Raw genomic sequence first — 18720 nt, 5'->3', positions numbered from 1 at the left:
AGAAATTATGGCCGGGGCACCTGGGTGGCTCAGTGGGTTAAAGCCTCTGCCTTCGGCTTGGGTCATGATCCCGGGCTCCTCGGATCCAGCAGGGAGCCTGCTTCCCTTCCTCTCTCTGCCTGCCTCTCTGCCAGTTGTGGTCTGTCTGTCAAATAAATAAAATCTTAAAAAAAAGAAAAGAAAAGAAAAGAAATTATGGCCAAATCCAGTGTCATGAAGCTTTTTCTCTATGTTTTCTTCTAGGATTTTTATAGTCTTGGGTCTTACATTTAGGTCTTTTAATCCATGTTAACTTTTGTCTATGGTGTAAGAGAAGGTTCCATCTTCATTCTTTTGTATGTGATATCCAATTATCCCAGCATCATTTATTGACAAGACTGTCCTTTCCCCCTTGGCACTTGTGTTGAAGGCCACTGACCATATACACGATAATCTAAGGACTCTGAATTCTGTTGCATTGGCTTATGTGTTTCTCTTTATGCCAGGACCACACTGTTTTGATTACTGTCACCTTGTAGTAAATGTTGAAATCAGGAAGGGTGAGACCTCCAACTTCATTCTTTTTCAAGACTGTTTTTGGCAACTTGGGAGTCCCTGGAGAGTATTAGGGTGGATATTTCTATTTCTGTTTTTTAAAAATGGCACTGCAAAAATTCGCCCTTTTGAAATGTCTCATTCAGTGGCTCTTTGCAGAGTCACAGAGCTGTGCCACTCTCACCACCTCACCGCTTCTTGGTAAGATTAAATTTTCCCTCTTAAAAATGAAATTCACTATGAGAGCTTAATGGTGAATTTAGTTACTGTAGTCTAGTGGTCCTCAAATTGCCTGTAGCGAAAGACTAATATGTGTTTGCTTTTTAAGTCATTTGTTTAATTTCCAACTCATTGTGGGCTAATCTTCTTGCGAAATAACAATGCAATAGTAGGGTAGCCGGGCACCTGACTGGCTCAGCCACACAGCCTGCGACTCTTGATCTCAGGTTGACAGTTTGAGCCCCATGTGGGGTGCAGACATTACTTTAAAAAAAAAAAAAGTTGTGGGATAGCTTCAAATCCTATATTTCATATAAACGGAATCAGAGGTCCACAGATCACACCTGGAATAACTCTGTCACAGATTTCCCTTTGTTTCTTGTTTGCCTGAACTGAGGTTTTTCATATGCTAATTCATCATTATTTCGTGCTGCCTGTTTAATTCCATGGCTTACACACATTTTTCTAACATCCCTATTCAATTTTTTTTTTTTTTTTAATATTTGGCCTAATATAAAGTTCAGGGCCAGTGCAGGGAATTTCTTTTGGCTTTTCTTTTTCTTTTTTTAAGCTTTTATTTATTTATTTGACAGACAGAGAGATCACAAGTAGGCAGAGAGACAGGCAGAGAGAGAGAGAGAAGCAGGCTCCCTGCTGAGCACAGAGCCCGATGCAGGACTCGATCCCAGGACCCTGAGATCATGACCTGAGCCGAAGGCAGCAGCTTAACCCACTGAGCCACCCAGGTGCCCTTCTTTTTGGTTTTTAAAAGTTACATTTACAGGGACGACTGGGTGGCTCAGATGGTTAAGTGTCTGCCTTGGGCTCAGGTTAAAATTGGATCCTGAGATTAAGTCCCACCTCGGGCTCCTTGCTCAGCAGGGAGCCGGCTTCTCCCTTTGCCTCTGCTCCTCCCTCTACACGTGTTCACACTGTCCTCTGTCTCTGACACATAAATGGAATCTTTACAAAATAAAAAATAAAAGTTATATATACAGATAATTACTTAAGAGAAAATTAGGCTCAAGATACCTTTCTGGCTGGCTTTATTCCAAAATGTGTTGTGACATATTGTGTCCTGAATTCTTTTTCAGAACACACAGATAAACACCAGAGGATTGAGTCCTATAGGAAAATATTCAAATAAAAGATATATTCCCTACCCCAAAAAAAGAATTAACACATAATATCTAGGTAAAGAATGATTTTCCAGGTTCTTTCAATCCTGATGCTAAAATGCTAATGATTTCACACTGTGGACAGTATAATACACTACCAGGTTCTTCCTTCAAAATGTACATTTTAACCGCCCCCCCAAAAAAAGTTCTTCTTTGAAATATGTATTTCTGTGTGGTCTGTAAGAGACTAACACTGCCTTTCCTTGGACTTTTCTCTCTTCTTTTCAATTCTGATCAAAGTACAGCTGGAAAGGAATTTGCCAGAACATTAATGGAACACACATCACATATTGGAGCTCAGTTTATTTTATGCCTAAGCAATTCTTGAACAATGGAAAGCTGCTGAAAATTACCAACAGCCTGCCACATGTGGGCACCAGGAACTGTTTCACTGGTGCTTTTAATCCAAAGACTTTTTTCTCTATGCGATTTCTGAAGCCATTTAATTAATCATTTATGTTAAGCCCCCACATGCTTTACCTGTAAGTGTGACCTGATAGGATCTGTGTTCATTTTCACAGTCTGTGCTATAGGGATGACCCCTGTGCCAAATTGGAAATAGTGCTGATAGGAAACCTTGTGGGTCAGTTACTCAGTGTAACTGAAGTGTGTGAAGACGAGCTTAGGGGAACTTGGGGTACTTTTTTCCCATTGTATCTAGTAACCTCCCGGTAGACGACCTTTTCCAAATAATGTAGAAACCTTGGGTTAAGTGAACAAAGAGGATGACCAAGGTCAGGTAAGCCATGTACACGTGTATTACATCATTAGTATTAGACTATGTTTTATCTCAAATGCTTATCAATAAAGGACTAAATTAGGCCATCCAAGATATGGCTCTAATTTCTCCTGTTACCCTTTCAAACTAGCTTCCTGTTACTTATATACGAAGAGATGCTATCGCTGGTAATGTTTTAGTTTTGAGCTGGTTTCCAGCATTAACCACAAGGTTAATGCTGGTTCCATCCTAGTTCCTAATTCCCTTCTCCCATGACCAGTAGGAAAGTGCCTAAAGTGTATATTTGAAAGAAGAGGGCTTTCCTGTTTATTTATGAACAAATCAAGGTTTATTGACTACAAATGAGATGAGGGATAAAAAATACTGGTCAGCATGTGCCAAGCACCCCTTTGGGCCTAGCACTGAGCTACTTACTTGACGTGTGTTTCCAGGGACAGATGTCATCAAGAGACCATCTGTCTGGCCCGCCCAGGGTTTGAACTAAGGACTTTGTTCTTGTTAAGCCAGCAGTTTGAGATTCTTCCTAAGACCCTGTTCCAGCCCAGCATCCTGTCATCCTCTTACGACTCATCGTGGCACCTGTTATTTGCACTCTTTAACAAATGCATACATTATTTACTCAACTATACAGTCTATGCACATACCAGAAGTCAGTTACCAAAAATGAATAGTAGTAATTCTAATATTTACTTTGCATCCCCATTCTGGCCCCTAAGAATCACTTCGACTGAGACGTAATCATAAGAACTGAAACTATAAAACTCCTAGAAGAAGACACCAGGGAAAGCTTTATGACACTGAATTTGGTGATGACTTCTTGGATATGACACCAAGGCAACAAAAGAAAAAAATACTTGGGCTTTATCAAAATGGAAAACTTCTGTGTATCAAAGGGCACTGTCAACAGAGTGAAAAGCAGCCAATGGAATGGGAGAAAATATCTGCAAATCACAAATCTGATAAGGGTGCCTAGAATATATACAGAACTCCGTCAACTCAACAGAAAAATAACTAACCTGATTTAAAAATGGGTAAAGGACTAGAATAGACATTTCTCAAAAGGACATAGGAGCACCCGGGTGGCTCAGTTGGTTAAGCATCTGCCTTTGGCTCAGGTCATGGCCTGGGGTCCTGGAATCAAGTCCCACACCAGGCTCCTTGCTAAGTGGTGAGTCGGCTTCTGCCTCTGCCTCTGCCCCTCCCCTACACTCAAGCTCATTCTCCTTGTCTCTCTCTCAAATAAAAATCTTTTAAAAAGAAAGATAAAAGATAAACAAGGGGCGCATGTGTGGCTCAGTCAGTTAAGCAACTGATTCTTGATTTTGGCTCAAGTTAGGGTTGTGAGATGGAGGCCAGCGTTGGCCTTCATGCCGAGTGTGGAGCCTGCTTAAGATTCTGTCTCTCCCTCTGCCCCTCCCCCCTTAAAAAAATTAAGAAAGAATGAATAAACAAATGGGTAGTAACCACATGAAAAGATGTTTAAGAGCATGAATCACTAGAGAAATGCAAATCCAAACCACATTAAGATACCAGCTCACCCCATTAGAATCGCAACTATCCAAAGAACAAAATTAACAAGCATAAGGACGTGAAGAAATTGGAATCCTTCTACCCTCTTGGTTGGATTGTGAGATGGTACAACCACTATAGAGAGCAGTGTGGTACTTCTCCCAGAAAGCTAAATCTGGAATTACCGTGTGATCCAGGAAGTCCTGATGTGGGTGTATGGCTCCAAGCGTTGATAGCAGGGACCGGAGCTGGGGTCGGTACAGTCGTGTTCAGGGCAGCATTACGCATGACAGCCAGAGCTCGAGGCAGCCCTCGTGTCCCCTGACGAATGAATGCTAAACAAAATGTAGTATATCTGTGTGATAGAATATCAGTCAGCCTTAAAAAAGGAGGAGATTCTGACCCACATGACAATTTGGGTGCACCGTGAGGACATTACAGTAAGTGAAATACGCCAGACACAGAAGGAAGAACTGTGATTCCACTATTATGAGCTACCCAGACTAGTCAGACTCGGACACCGAGAGTACAGGGTGGTTGCAGGGGCTGGTGGGAGGCCAGGATGGGGAATCATTGTTTAATGGATTCGAGAGTCTCAGTTTCGGAAGATGAAAACGGTCTGGAGACGGGTGTTGGTGACAGTCACAGAACCGGGGGAATACGCGTAATGCCACAGAACTATACACTCTGAAATGGTCTGAACGGTAACTTTCATCTTAAATATATTTTACCACAGTTTATTTAAATAATAGATTTTTTCAATGCAGGACACATGCACATCCTCACTACTAATCAGCTCATCAGTACCAGCTCAGTGTCCACCAGATGTTGTGCCAGAAGATTAATTTAACGTTACAACTGCTTGTACTAAAAATGAGATGCCTAAACCGTTCAGCTGTGCGCTCCATAAACAGAGTGGTCAGTGCTAGGTGATAGATTGTAACAAAACTAGAATTTACGTAGGAGATCCATCCATTAAATATACAAAGCATGTGTTTTTGATTTGTATTCAACTCATTTGTACTAGTATTCATTTTATTTGTCTGGGGATCGGAATATGGAAACAATATTTAAAGAATAATTGCATTTTGCATTTCTTATTTGCATATTCCCATCTTAATTAAGATCTCTGCTGCATCCTAAATTAAAGACACATTTATTTTGGATTTAAAATCTACAGTACAAAAAAAGCTTTGTTTTTAAATATCTAATTTCTGCTCCTCTAGATCGCATAAAGAAATCTAATAAAAAAGGAACTTAGCAGAGAACAGTGATTGGTCCTTGACAAGTGTATCATCTTTATAGAAGGAACCAGTATAGACAACTGATATGTTATAAAATTTTAATCAGCTTAAACATTTATTCTGACTTACATTTTTCTTTGTAGCAGAACTTTCCCATAGCATTTTCTTAGGAAAGTCAGTCTTCAAGGTTCAAAGCGCTTTCTTTTTCCTTTTTTTTTTTCAGTTTTTCTTTTTCAGTTTTATTTTAAAGCCTAAATATTCATGTCTAAATATTAGACAGCAATGTTTTTCTGACATTTCTTGTCACAGTGTCGTGATGACAGTTGAAGAATTGGAAGTTATGAGACCTGTAGGTCGGGAACAGCAGTCAGATCCAATAAAACCAAGCAAAGTTTGCAGCTTTTTTGTTTTCTTGGAGAAAAGATTCTGAATCATTTTGAGATTAAATTTTGAAAGTACAAAAGGTGAATGTAGGTCTCAGTGGAAATTTAAACACTTAAGGCATTCTTTTAAGATTTTAACGTATTGCTCACTTGACTGTGGAACAAAATAAGTGTAGTATTCTTTATGGCTTAGATATTCTTTTCATCCTTTTTGGAATGCTGGCATTTCAGAAGTACTGCTCTTTAGATTTTTTTTTTTTTTTTAACCCTAGCCACCAGGATCCTAATAACATCAAGATAGGATGTAAGATTGTTTGAGGGGTCATTTCTAAAGCATATGAAAGAGACCGGCAGAATGTAAAGAAGAGTTTAGACATTTCTCCCTTTTTAACCAGAATTTAACCTTTTTTAACCAGAATTTATCTTCAGAGTAGGTAATACTAATAATCACTGTATCTCAGCTAGCTTATTCTCGTGTTTCACCGGGGTCTGTGGTTTTCTGAGTAGCAAAGTCACACTGAAATACCACAAGAGCTAATAAGATGAGGGTATCAGTAGTCAAGGCTGAAGTTCACTGGGAAATGTCTAGAACTCAAGGACAATCATTTTCATACATATTATAATGGATACCACATCCATGCTTCTGGATTATTTTTCAGATTTTTAACAATGACTGCTCTCAAATGCATCATTGCCATCATATTAGTCTGTGGGGGCTGGACTGGTAAAACAGCTTGCCAGGTTTAAAGAATTTATCTACAAGAAATACACACACACAAGTAATACATATATTTATCATATATGCAAATATATATATTCAAATATGCAATTTCTTCTTCATATGCCAATTATATCACAGCCAAGGAATGTTTTTCCCTGTATGAAAATTGACCCGGAGATAAATATCCTCACTTCCAAAAACTGTGCAAAGTGAAAGGGAAACAACTAAAACCACATCCTTTAAAGCACTGATTAGCTGGCCTTGACTGTCCTTTTCATGTCAGAGGTTCACTGAGGCGGCGGCTGGCTCAGGGCCTTTTGGGGGCAGAGATCAGCGTGAAACACAGGTGTCAGGAGTCTCAGATAAGGCCCTTTCTTTCACATCTATTTGAATGAAATTGAGTACAGTAGTCTCCCCTTATCCACAGGGGATACTGGAAACCACAGATAGTACCCAACACTGTGTATACTGTTTTTTCCTGTATGTACTGACATAAAGTTCTCATTATAAATCAGGCACAGTAAGAGATCAACAACTATAATAATAAAATAGGGCAGTTCTAACAATATATAGTATAATAAAAGTTACGTGAATGTGGTCTTTTACTCTCAAAAAATCTTAACCGTCCTATACTCGCCCTCCTTTGTCTCGTGGTGATGTTGGAAAGGATACGTGCCTACGTGATGAGATGAAGTGAGGTGAATGAGGTAGGCATGTGACGCAACCTCAGGCTGCTGTTGACCTTGTGACCGTATGTCAGAGGAGGGTCGTTTGCTTCCGGGCCTCAGATGCCCATGGGCCACTGAAAATATAAACCGTGGTGGAGGGGGCTACCGTGGAGCCATCTTTAAAAAGCCAGCACTGTTCATTATAATTACTTAAAAGCTGAAATCGGTGGCAGAAAGGAAAAGCGAGCTCAGGGAGAGAGCCACATGGGCAAGCAGAGTTCATCGCACACCCACACACATACTCAGAGCCCCAGCTGGCCTTGAGCGTCTCACCCCGCATGAGTAAAGCCACAAGGAATTTCCATTCACCCATTACACAAATATTTATTGAGTAACTAGTATGTGCCAAGCTTCATATTTCTTGCTGCTGAATAGCCTCTGAGTTCTCAGGTCATTTATTTTAAGGAGGAAAAATACAGTGTGCTATTCTTAAACCCAAATACATCAGCAAAGGAACTGACTTTGATTCTCGTAATGAATTTGAGAGTTGTGGGGGGGGGGGCAGTGGAAGTGATAAAAGGAGACATTTTTCCTTAAGACAAGGCTGGTAATAGTGAAGTCCATGTTCTAATTACTGTGCGACACTGAGCGGATTTGTTACAATAGTAAGATCTGCTTCCAGTAAGTGAATACGTAAAATCTACTTAAAGTATACTGTTAGCGTAGATGGGCTGTTGGGTTGTTGATAAAATCTATCAAGGCCTTCCGTAGGAGCTTCCTTTGTTAACACGGGACTCCACAATGAGGTGTAGGGGTTGCTCATTTGGCCTCAGGAACAAATTAGTTTCTTGCTTTAGGTGTGAGGGTGCGCCATCAGCCAGTCAAGCCGCTGTTACAGACGCATTTGGCAGGTGCCCTCCCGTTGCAGGAAATGAGGGTGGGGATGGCGGAGGGGCGGGCTCGTCCGGTTTGGACACGGGGACACAAAGTGGAAAGCACAGTTAAGGACCCATATGTGGAGTGGGCGTCCAGGGAACGGGGGCTTTCTTAGCTCCAGGCCCTGGGTCCAGGATGTGCTAACAGTGTTGGGGAGAGCCTGTGACCACGTCTAAAGACCACACGGGAACTCACCAGCATTATTACTCCACTCTGGACAGCAAGAGAACCTCACGAGTGTCCTGTATTGTTCTGATCATTTTTACAAGAGTCTTGGACTTCCCTTCTGCCAAAACGGGGCGGTTCTGACCATATTTCTGAGAAAACACCACCAGGGTGGAGTCAGTCGAACCTCATTTAGCTTTAGCTTTTCATTGCTATTGGGACAAAGACTGGCTAGCTGGCTCTGTGGAGGTGAAGCATGGGGCTCCACCATCTGGGTCCAGATATAATAGTATATTTTTCTTTTGTTTTCCGGTGGACTTAAAAAAAAAAATGAGGTCATTCCCTTCTAATTCTGGTTTTTCTAATTTTATGTCATTGAGTTCACATACTTGTTCGCTTTCTGGCTTTTCCACCAGTTTACTTCAGTGTCCCCTGCAGTTCCTGAATTCTTGAAAACTCCTCCTGTGGATCAGCCCCCCACCAGGTCCACCGCACCTGTCGTCCCCACGAATACTGTGTCCTCAGCAAAGCCTGGGCCGGCGCTAGTAAAGGTGGGTCCCTGCACACACGCTGGTTCGAGGTCTTTACTGGCGGCTTGTCTGAGGGAACACAAAGGCACATGTCTGCGTTGGCCAGCCTGGCTTTCAGTCTGAAGCCTTGAAAACAAAATCACAGGCAGACTTGCTCGATCACGCCTCGGTCTTGGAAACCACCACCTTCCACAAATGCCCTATTGTTCTGTAGTCACAGAAGAACCGCAAAACATTCAGTCTCCGTGAAACTCCCAGAGTCCTGCAGAAAGGCTTTAGGATACATTTTATCAGCAGTTCCCAGTTCTGCCACCATCCAGGCTGCCAGAATGAAGGAAACCCTGGGAGTGGGGTAAGATCGAGCTGCTTAGTGCTATGCTGGGGAGTCGGGAGCCTCACAAACAGATGTCTTTAATGGGAACGTGATTTCAGACTGTATACACAAGGTCAGTGTCCGCGCTAGTCCAGATGTATTACATGACAGGTTAAAGGCTTTAGAAAAGCGGCTGTGTTTTTTGATTTAGCAGATTTGGCCTGTCGAAGCCAGGTTTGTTCTCTAGATAAGCTGCAGATTGGTGGCACCGTTCCCTACATTTGACTGGGCGCAAATAATCCAGCTAGAACAAGCCCCACGGAAGATCAAAATTCTTAATATATAGTAGTATACTTTTGAAAGTGTATTTAGAACTGCCGGATGGGGGCGGAGGGGCGGTGATAGAGAATAGTGTCATCATTTCAGATGTGGCTTTGCCAAACATAGCAGAACACTGATGTCAAACGTTTAGAACGCAAAAAGGACTGTGGAGAGCTAGCCAACCCTCCCGGCACCTTCCAGAAGGGAGGCCGGAAGAAGTAACGAGGCTCGGAAGGATCCAGGCTCCCCAAGGGCAGCCAGGCCTTCTTTCTGCCTCCCCAGATTCCTTGCTTCCATCCACTCTGGCACGGTCGTGGTCCTCGGCCCTCCTGCAGAGACGGCTCCCTGCTCCAGCCTCTCTGTGTCCGTGCAGCCCAGCGTTTGTGGCCCCAGGGCACAAGTCAGTGTATCTCACCATCTTCCATCACTTAGTACTGAAGCCAGAAATTCCCGAGTGTGGCACGTGGCAGCTGAGCTAATAACATCAGCTCTCCTCCCTTGCCCACATTCCCAAGCGTATGCCACAGACGGCACAGAGAGCGCTTGGATGCCGACCCATCCGTCCCTGTGGGTGCAGAGTTCTCAGCCTCTCCTGTTCTCTGGGTCTCTCCTCTTCACTGGTGTGTCTGTAGGGAAGGCTTTGACCTTGGGGCCCTAGGCATTGTTGAAGAAGGTGAGGTTCAGAGGCTTGGTCGGGGGTCCCGGGACTCTGCTAGGAGAGGAAGAGACAGGTACACACGAGAAACAGATCACACACAGTTCGGCGGGGCGGGGGGGCGTTCTGAGAGGAAAGCTGTTGCTCCCCACCCTCACTTCGTGGGAGAACATGCCAGTGACTAGGTAAGTGACTAGGTAACGGCAGATTTAGTCCGAGGCCTACTGGTTACTGTGTGCCTGTCCCCTCCCTTTTCCCACAGGTGCCTTCCTGATTAGCCAGGTCAGTGGTTTCATCATTACATAACAGCGTGCCACCTCGGGTTCCCAGACCGCATCCATTGTTGTCATCACTTTGAAAAGAACAGGAATAAATTCGGTTATCGATAGCACAATAAGCAGATGACAGGGAAGTGACTAATACTGTGAGATTGCAGTATTTGGGTGTATTTTCCTTAGAAATACGTAACTTGAGGGGCACCTGGGTGGCTTGGTCAGTTAAGTGTCAAACTCTCGATTTGGGCTCAGGTCATGACCTCAGGGTCATAAGATCGAGCCCCTCTTGGAGCTGCTTAAGATTCTCTCTCTGCCTTGGCCCCTGCAGTGTCCTCTTCAAAAATTAAAAAAAAAAGAAATACATAACTTCATAGTCTGCTCTATTCCCTTAGAAGCATTTTTTCTGTTTGTACAGATCCACTCAAGAATGACTCAAGAATATTTTAATGACCATAAAATAGTCCACAGTTACAGTGACGGATCGCTCGTCTTCTCCCATTTGTTGCTCAAGCCCGCAGCCTGTTCTAACTAGGAGTCCTTTGCGTGAGCCCTTCCGAGTGTGTCCGCATGAGACACCGCAGTGACTGTTGGCTGAACTTGAATGGATAAGGCTGCATAGCCTTCCCTTACTCTAAGGGAACACGGCAGCAGGAGGAAGTGAGTCCTTAGGAGCCAGATTTCTGGTCAGAGGAGGCGTCCCTACATTTTCCTTGCCCTGGAGGCGCACTTGGTCATTCGGTGGCCTCGGTGTCCGGGGCCCTCCGCGCTCGCTCCCGAGTCCCTCAGGCACACGGTGGTGGCTTCTCCTAAAACGTTCTTCTCTTTCTCCCGAAACCAGCAAAGCCATCCCAAGAACCCCAACGACAAGCACCGCAGCAAGAAGTGCAAGGACCCCAAGCCGCGGGTGAAGAAGCTGAAGTACCACCAGTACATCCCGCCCGACCAGAAGGGCGAGAAGAGCGAGCCACAGATGGACTCCAACTACGCGCGCCTGCTCCAGCAGCAGCAGCTCTTCCTGCAGCTGCAGATCCTGAGCCAGCAGCAGCAGCACTACAACTACCAGACCATCCTGCCGGCGCCGCTCAAGTACGCGCGGGGCCGCGGGGCTGCGGGGCTGCGGGGGGCGCCGGCTCGCGTCCTCCGCCCAGGGCCTTCTGCTGCCCGGGCTTCCCCGTCGTGCCCTGGTCCCTGGGAGAGCGGCCGGCAGGCCAGGCCCGTCTCTGTCCCTGAAAGCCCTTCCCCACCTTGCGATTTAGAGGGGACTCCCACCATGACCCACCCGGGAAGTTTTTGCCTGTTACTCACCCAAGTAGTAGTAGATGCCATGAGCAAAGCACACAAGTGTACGACCTGTTGTGAACAGTTAAAAAAAAAAAAAAAAGACGAGTGTAGGAGCTGGAGTGGTTGAGAAAGCTTTATGAGAAAGGTGGGGTACTTATATGGGAAAGAGCCTGAAGCCAGGGAAGGGCCCTTTCAAGCCAAGGGGGACGATCTTAGTGCAAGAGCAGAGGAAGGAGTGGGTGATGTCTGGTTACTGGCTGATGAGAAAAAGAGCCAGAATAAAGAATGTGATTCGCTTTTAGAAGACAAAACTGAGTTGAGCCGCTGTCTGGAGGAGCTCGCAGCCGGGCAGCCTTGAGTCTGGATGTGGTAGGTGATTCAGAAGGCTGTCACGGTGGAATCAAAGTGCGAGGAAGAGCGGTTTGATGCTGGTCCCGGAGGGGAGTCTGGAAATAGGAAAACAGAAACTTCACAGCAGAGTAGATGTGAGAAGATGAAAGGGCATTGATAACGGGAAGGAAGGAACAGGTGAGGGATGTTTCAACGACGACTCAAGGTCTTGGTGACCAACAGCTGTGGAGAAGGAACACGTTTCCAGTCTGAGCCCATTGGGAGCGATGGAAGGAAACGAGTTCCTCCAGCTTCTGGGACTGAATCCATCGCAGGGCATGGACTGCAGACTTGAGCTGTGCACTGAGAGAAATTTCTGGATAGCCATCCTCAGTATGCATTTGCTGGGAAACATAGATAAAAATGCAAAGACCTTATCTTTCGTTTCCCTCAGTTTTCAGGAGAAAGGGATAGTTACATTCAACTCAAAAAGAAACTTTTAAAAAGATGCAGAATTTCATTACAAGAAAAAATGTCTTCGGTGATCAAGCCTCTCAGGGTACGATCTGTGGAAACTTGACTCCTGCCTTCTACACGTACGCCGAGCATTCCTGCACAGGGCCCTATCTTCTCGGGGTAGCAAAGGAGTAAGACCCACTCAGAAGCTCCTCTGTTAGGAACCGTCTCCTCATATGCTAATGATTATCCGTTTACTTTTTTCTTTGAAGATCCTGATATCTCAAGGAAGATTAGACCTATTAATCCTTCAGACCTTACTGTAAAGTACTTAAATCTAAAAGATGAAGAGAGAAGGAGTTTGTGTAGCATGTTAGTACTTTAAGAGCAAGCAGGCCTGAGTGAGATGTTGACGTTGGAAGGAAACCAGGGAGGACCAAAGAGAATTGGAAGAGTATCAGAGGCAAACGGCCGCTGCCTTACAGCTTCGTCCAGGCCCAGGGAGGCGCCCTCCCCTGCCGCCGCCCTCCTCTGGCAGCAGGCAGCGGGGATGCGAACGCGAACCCTGGCTCCCATCTCAGTGCTCCTTAAGATGCACCGAGCTGCGTGCTCAGCACGTGACATCACCCTCCTCCTCCTAGTAACTCCAGGAAGAGCTGGAATGTCTGATCCCTACTCCCAGGCAAGGAAACCTGTTAAACTGAAAATCCCATGAAAGGATTGGTTTGCGTAGGATCTATGAAGTAGTCTTTTCTGTAACAAAAGAAATTGTGTGGGGCCGGTCTGTGGATGGAAAGAGTACATCTGCGGGTGTCGAGGACCTGGTCTCTCTCGGTTCCTCGCCTTCCCATGAAGGCTGTAGCTCCCCTCTCCTTCGTAAACATTCCCATCCCTGCAGCCGCCAAGCCACCTACCTAAGGAAGGCATCCCCCAAAAAGAACAAAGAGGAAAGACCCCTTATCGTTCCGCATTTGTTCACCGAACATCACTTCTGTGTAATTTCCACGTCCTGGATGTGGAAACGTTGTTTTTATCACAGTGTGTGTTTTCCCCGGAATTCTAGCACAGAGAGCAATGTGGAAGTCTTATAGCGCCCATACAGTGGGGTTTTATCTGATGACACACACTGCTGGTGCCTTGGGAAGATCAGGAGCCCTGGGAGACAGGGCTGTGATCCCAGCAGAGCCACACACTGGCAGAGGGTCCTAGAAGGTCCCTTCATGTGTCTGGACTTTGGGTTTCTCATCTACACTGTCATCACATTCCGCAAGGTCCCCACCCCCCAACACATCACCTTTTCTTTCTCTGTGGATTTGGGGGGGGGGGGGGTGATGATCAACTTACTATTTCAAAGGTCAGAGTAAACATTGAATTGTTAATCCTAGTAACAAGTAGGGTATTAGACAGTCTCAACAAAAAAGACAGCACAAAATAGAATCAACAGGTATTTTTGATGGCACATCAAAAGGCACATTTACATGGTGCCTTCTCAAGGAGATAATATTCACATGAGAGCAAAAGCTGGTTAGGAGGAATTTTGCACTTTTTAGTTAAGAAAGCCCAGATATACAGTACATAGGTAATTATGCAGTACCCCTGTGGTATTAAAATTTCACTGGGAGGTTGATTAGGAAAAACGAAATCTAAAAAAGCTCCTTGCAGGGAAAGTAATGAAAATAGGGTTGAGAAATTCTGATTTACATTAAAAGTTTTCATAATTCTAATAAAAGATTTTAAAACTGAATTTTTAGAAAGGAAAAAAAATGATACATAAAACATTTGTCATTCCATCCAAACTTCAAAAAACTTAAATACTTAAAATATTTAACTCACGAAATTTAGGCAGATTTTATGTCAAGAGTTAGCTGTTGACAGGGCCAGAAATGGCTTCAAACACCATCTTCCTAAAACTCTCTTGATAAAGCTGCTCTAACTGGGGACCTCATCCTCGTTCAGAATAAGGGATTCAGAGTCTCCTTGCTTCAGCACCAAGGTTCATATAACAGTAAAACTTGGGGCTGTAGTGAAATTGGCTCTTCAGTATCAAGCATCACGTGAACCTTTCTCGAATGGATAGCAACCAGCCAGAAGAGAAATGCCGTTGTTGCCAAGAGTAGCATACAGGGAAGAAGTTAGATGAGGACCTGGCTTCGATATGGAAAGGAGTTTAGGAAACGGAGGACAAAAGTACAACAGATGCACCAACATTTCTTTAATAACCTTTTTAAATGAAGTATAGGTTGTGGAGAGGCCCATACATCATAACTGAAAATCGATGCCAGGTAGATCCCTAAATCAAGAAACAGAACATCCCCAGTACCCCCAGGAGGGCGTCCTTGCGTTCCCTCTCAGTGACTACCTGACTTGTGTCCCATAGACTAGTTCGCCTGTTTTTGAACCATTGCATAAATGTCATTTTACAGTACACATTGTTTAGCTGCTTTTGCTCAGTACTATGTTTGTGAGCTGCATCTTTCCTGGCACAGAAAGCAGCAGTTAATTTTTACTCTGTCTAGTGTTTTACAATCGAGCCACTTAACCGTCCTCTTGGACAGTTGGGTCGTGTCCGGTTGGGGCTGGTGTGAATGACACCATAAATGGTTCACACATGTCTATCTTGTCAGGTGTCCTTCTAGGAATGCCCCTGGGTCAGAAGAGGGGTGCAGGTTTTTCTTTAGCAAATAGCATAAAACAGTTCTCCAGAGTGGTCCTTCCAGTTCACACTTCCACCTGCCACGGCTGAGAGTTCGGGACGTTCCGGGTCCTCGGTACCCACAGTCTGAGTCATCATACAGCACTTGTGCTCGGCATGCAGTGCTGTTCTGTTGGGCTTTTCTTGATTGTCCTCCTGTCCACTGAGGCTAAGCCCTGTCCACACATTTATTGACCACTTGGGTATCCTTTCTTGTGGTACGCTTGTTCAAGATTTTCCCATTGGTTCTGTGTGGATCAGCACTATTTATTGTTAAGGACCACCCTTTTCCTACTGCGCTACAGTGCTGTCTTAGTGATAACTCAAGAGGCTGTATGTGTGAAGGTCTGTTTCTGGATTCTCTCTTCTCTTCCATTTGTTCTGCCCCTAGCACCACACCATAATAACTGGCTTTGTAATGAATTTTGATATCTGGTGGTATGACTCTTCCGACTTGGCTTTTCTTCAGGGATGCCGTGGCCTTTCTTGGTCCTTTGTATTTCCATATAAAGCTGAGAATCACCTTCTAAGTTTCTACCAAGCAAGCAAACAAGCAAACAAAATTGACAGGGATTTTCACTGCAATCTAATTTGATGTCTGTCTTCAGAGTATTGAGTCTTCCAACCCATGACTGTGGCATTTTTCTCTTCACAAGCTAACACATTGTTAGCAGAAGCAATGTCAAATTCAGAAATTGTTTTATTATAAACTCTCTCATTTTCTCATTCTTTTGAAGGCCACTTAATGACAAAAATAACAACAGTGGGAATCCCGCTCTGAACAGTACCACACCTAACCCTCCAAGACAGAATACATCTGCTCCTGTGAGAAAGCCGGGACCTCTGCCTCCTAGCTTGGATGACTTAAAGGTGAGAAGTCCAAGGAGAGTTTATGCACCCATAGGTACCACAGAAAGGTAAATGATTTGCCAGATTTCTCTAGTATGTATAGGTAAGTTTTCAGTAGACCTTCAACTTCACCAACATAAAATAATCTCTATAGAGGCACTTTCTGTTTATGTCCATTACGCTTCTTTTAAAATGACCAATAATGGGGTGCCTGGGTGGCTCAGTGAGTTAAAATGACCAGTAATGATTCTCATTCGTTGAGCATAAACCATGTGCAGGTACCAGACCAGTTCTGACTGCAGAGGCAGAGTATTTTCTTCCCTGCTCGTTTCCAAGTTTGGGAGAAGCAGGAAAAACGTAACAGTCCGGAATCTGAACTCCAAGGCCAGCCTGCATGTGTTTCCACCCCAGCTTGGCCTTCGGTTATCTGTGGTAGCGCGGACCACGGCGAGTCAGCCTGTCTCTGCCCCCATCTCCTCTGCGAACGAGGAATTATAATAGTAATACCCACACGTCCTGTGAAGAGGAGTTGGAAGAGTAAAGCACGTCCAGCAGTGTCTGGCACATGGTCATTACTCAGTGAATGTGATGGTTATCATCATGATTTCCCGTTTTCAATCCTTGGACATAAATCCTTGCTGGATCACTGGCCTTTGCAGTACTTGGGGTCTGTAGCTCTGTGTGTCTGTGGGTTAGGAAGAGAAACCTTCCCGCTTGCTGCTGTGCAGTCATAGGAGCTGACAGACATCGGCCCCTTTCTCATCAAAGTGGCCCGTAGATTTGTCCGAAGTGGCAGGGCCAGGAGAAGAGGTGTGACTTGTTTGTACTTGCAGGTGTCGGAACTGAAGACAGAACTGAAGTTAAGGGGTCTTCCAGTGTCGGGCACCAAACCGGACCTCATTGAACGCCTGAAACCCTACCAGGAAATGAACAACAGCAGTGTCACCGCGGGCGGCGTCCTGACAGTGCCCGCGTCTGCCATCGTCACCAGTAACCCAGAAGTCACCGTGGCACTGCCCGTCACAACACTGCACAACCCCGTGACCAGCTCGGGCTCCTCCTTCAAGGCAGAACTGCCCCCTGCCGGCAGCAGCACCGCCGCCCATGTGGAGACCGTCAGCTCCCCTCTGCCCATCTCCCCGTCGCCCTCCGAACAGTCCAGTCTCGGGACCGAGGACACAAACATGGCAGACACCTTCACCGAGATCATGACCATGATGTCACCGGCGCAGTTCCTGTGCTCGTCCCCTCTGCGAGTGACGGGCCCCGAGGACAGCCCGAGCCCCACCAGCAGCACGCTGTCGAGTCTGGAACTGGACGCGGCTGAGAAGGACCGCAAGCTGCAGGAGAAGGAGAAGCAGATCGAGGAGCTCAAGAGGAAACTGGAACAAGAGCAGAAGCTCGTGGAAGTTCTGAAAATGCAGCTCGAGGTGGAGAAGCGAGGGCAGCGGCAGCCGCCGCCGCTGGAACCACAGCCGGGCACCGCAGCCAGCTCGGCGGCCAAGTTAGACCCGAAACTCGGCGGCGCCGGCTCCTCCGTCAAGGACGAGGCCTCGCTCAGCGACTGCTCCGGCTCCAGGCAGCCGGGCCCGGGAGCCGGCCAGCCCATTGGCCAGCCCCTCTCGGTGGCGGGCCAGGCCCTGGTGGCCAAGAAGGCGGTGGTGATCAAGCAGGAGGTCGCTGTGGCCCAGGCGGAGCCGCCGAGCATCGTCCCACAGTTTTACGTGAGTTCGCAGGGACAGCCGCCGCCTGCCAGTGTCGCTGCGCCTCAGGCTTTACTGACCACACAGACCGCCCAGCTGCTGCTGCCGCTGTCCATCCAGGGCTCCCGTGTCACCTCAGTGCAGCTCCCCGTAGGCAGCCTCAGACTCCAGGTGTGAAGTGTGTCTTCTAACTCCCTTGCCTTACAGCCTGCTGAGAGCGGAAGCTCGCCTCACGCTTTCTCCCAGATGCCTTCACGCCAGGCTTCGGGGTGCAGGAAATGCGGGGGTGGGGGAGGGGGTGGCCTCATAGAATCGAATTCCAAAACGTGAATAGCTAGCATTGTTTCTGTACGGAAAAAACAAACAAGAGCTGCTCTTCCACTTTCCATACCTTTTATCTTCAGTGAACACAGTCTCCCGCATGCAGGCATTTCTAAATACTCATCACAGTGTCATGAGAATAGCTAGTGTCACTGGGCACTCTGTGTGCGGGACACAGCATCAAGCACTTCATCATTCTTTTTATTTATTTAACTAACTAATCTCTACGCCCAAAGTGGAACTCGAACTCATGACCCCAAGGTCAGGAGTCACACGCTCCTCCACTCCTCCGACTGAGCCACTTTGAGATAGGGAAACTGAGGCTTGGCAAGTTGCTCCAGGACGGAGCTGGGTAATTCTGACTAGAGCTGTCACTGTTACGCCCACTCCTATATTCTGCCTCCTAAATGTAGTTGTTGGAAGACACCAGTGAGGCGAAAATGCCAAAGGCTTGTTGGGCATCTAAGGGGAATGTGACCGCAAACCTAGGAGAGAGGATGTGGTTGAGAGACGTGCTAAGGCACTCATAGGCAGGAAACCTCCTTTTACGCCTGTGTAACCCGTGTTCTGACCTCAAGCTGTTTTTATGTGATGCGTTTTGGTAGGTTTGAACAAAATGTGTGGGCCACAAGTAAACAGAATGGGGACAGTGCTCCTCAACTTTGATGCCCCAGAGTCTCTTAATGGCAGAAGAGACT

General features: G+C 45.8%; 1 protein-coding gene across 8 annotated transcripts in view; it reads left to right on the top strand.

Moving 5' to 3' along the window:
* The window catches only part of MRTFB (myocardin related transcription factor B), a 262113-nt gene that overhangs the window by 212843 nt on the left and 30550 nt on the right, over window positions 1-18720 (top strand). For 6 of the 8 annotated variants that reach the window (XM_032328495.1, XM_032328490.1, XM_032328488.1 and 3 more), the window contains 4 exons: window positions 8713-8847; window positions 11229-11476; window positions 15887-16019; window positions 16832-17872. In XM_032328495.1, coding sequence (XP_032184386.1) covers window positions 8713-8847; window positions 11229-11476; window positions 15887-16019; window positions 16832-17872 — 1557 coding nt within the window. The remainder of the gene's footprint in view (window positions 1-8712; window positions 8848-11228; window positions 11477-15886; window positions 16020-16831; window positions 17873-18720) is intronic. The other 2 variants (XM_032328493.1, XM_032328494.1) reach the window with 1 other exon arrangement.

This window comes from Mustela erminea, chromosome 20 (genome assembly GCF_009829155.1).
Source record: "Mustela erminea isolate mMusErm1 chromosome 20, mMusErm1.Pri, whole genome shotgun sequence".
Lineage (NCBI taxonomy): Eukaryota > Metazoa > Chordata > Mammalia > Carnivora > Mustelidae > Mustela > Mustela erminea.
This window is presented reverse-complemented; position numbering and strand designations above follow the sequence as displayed.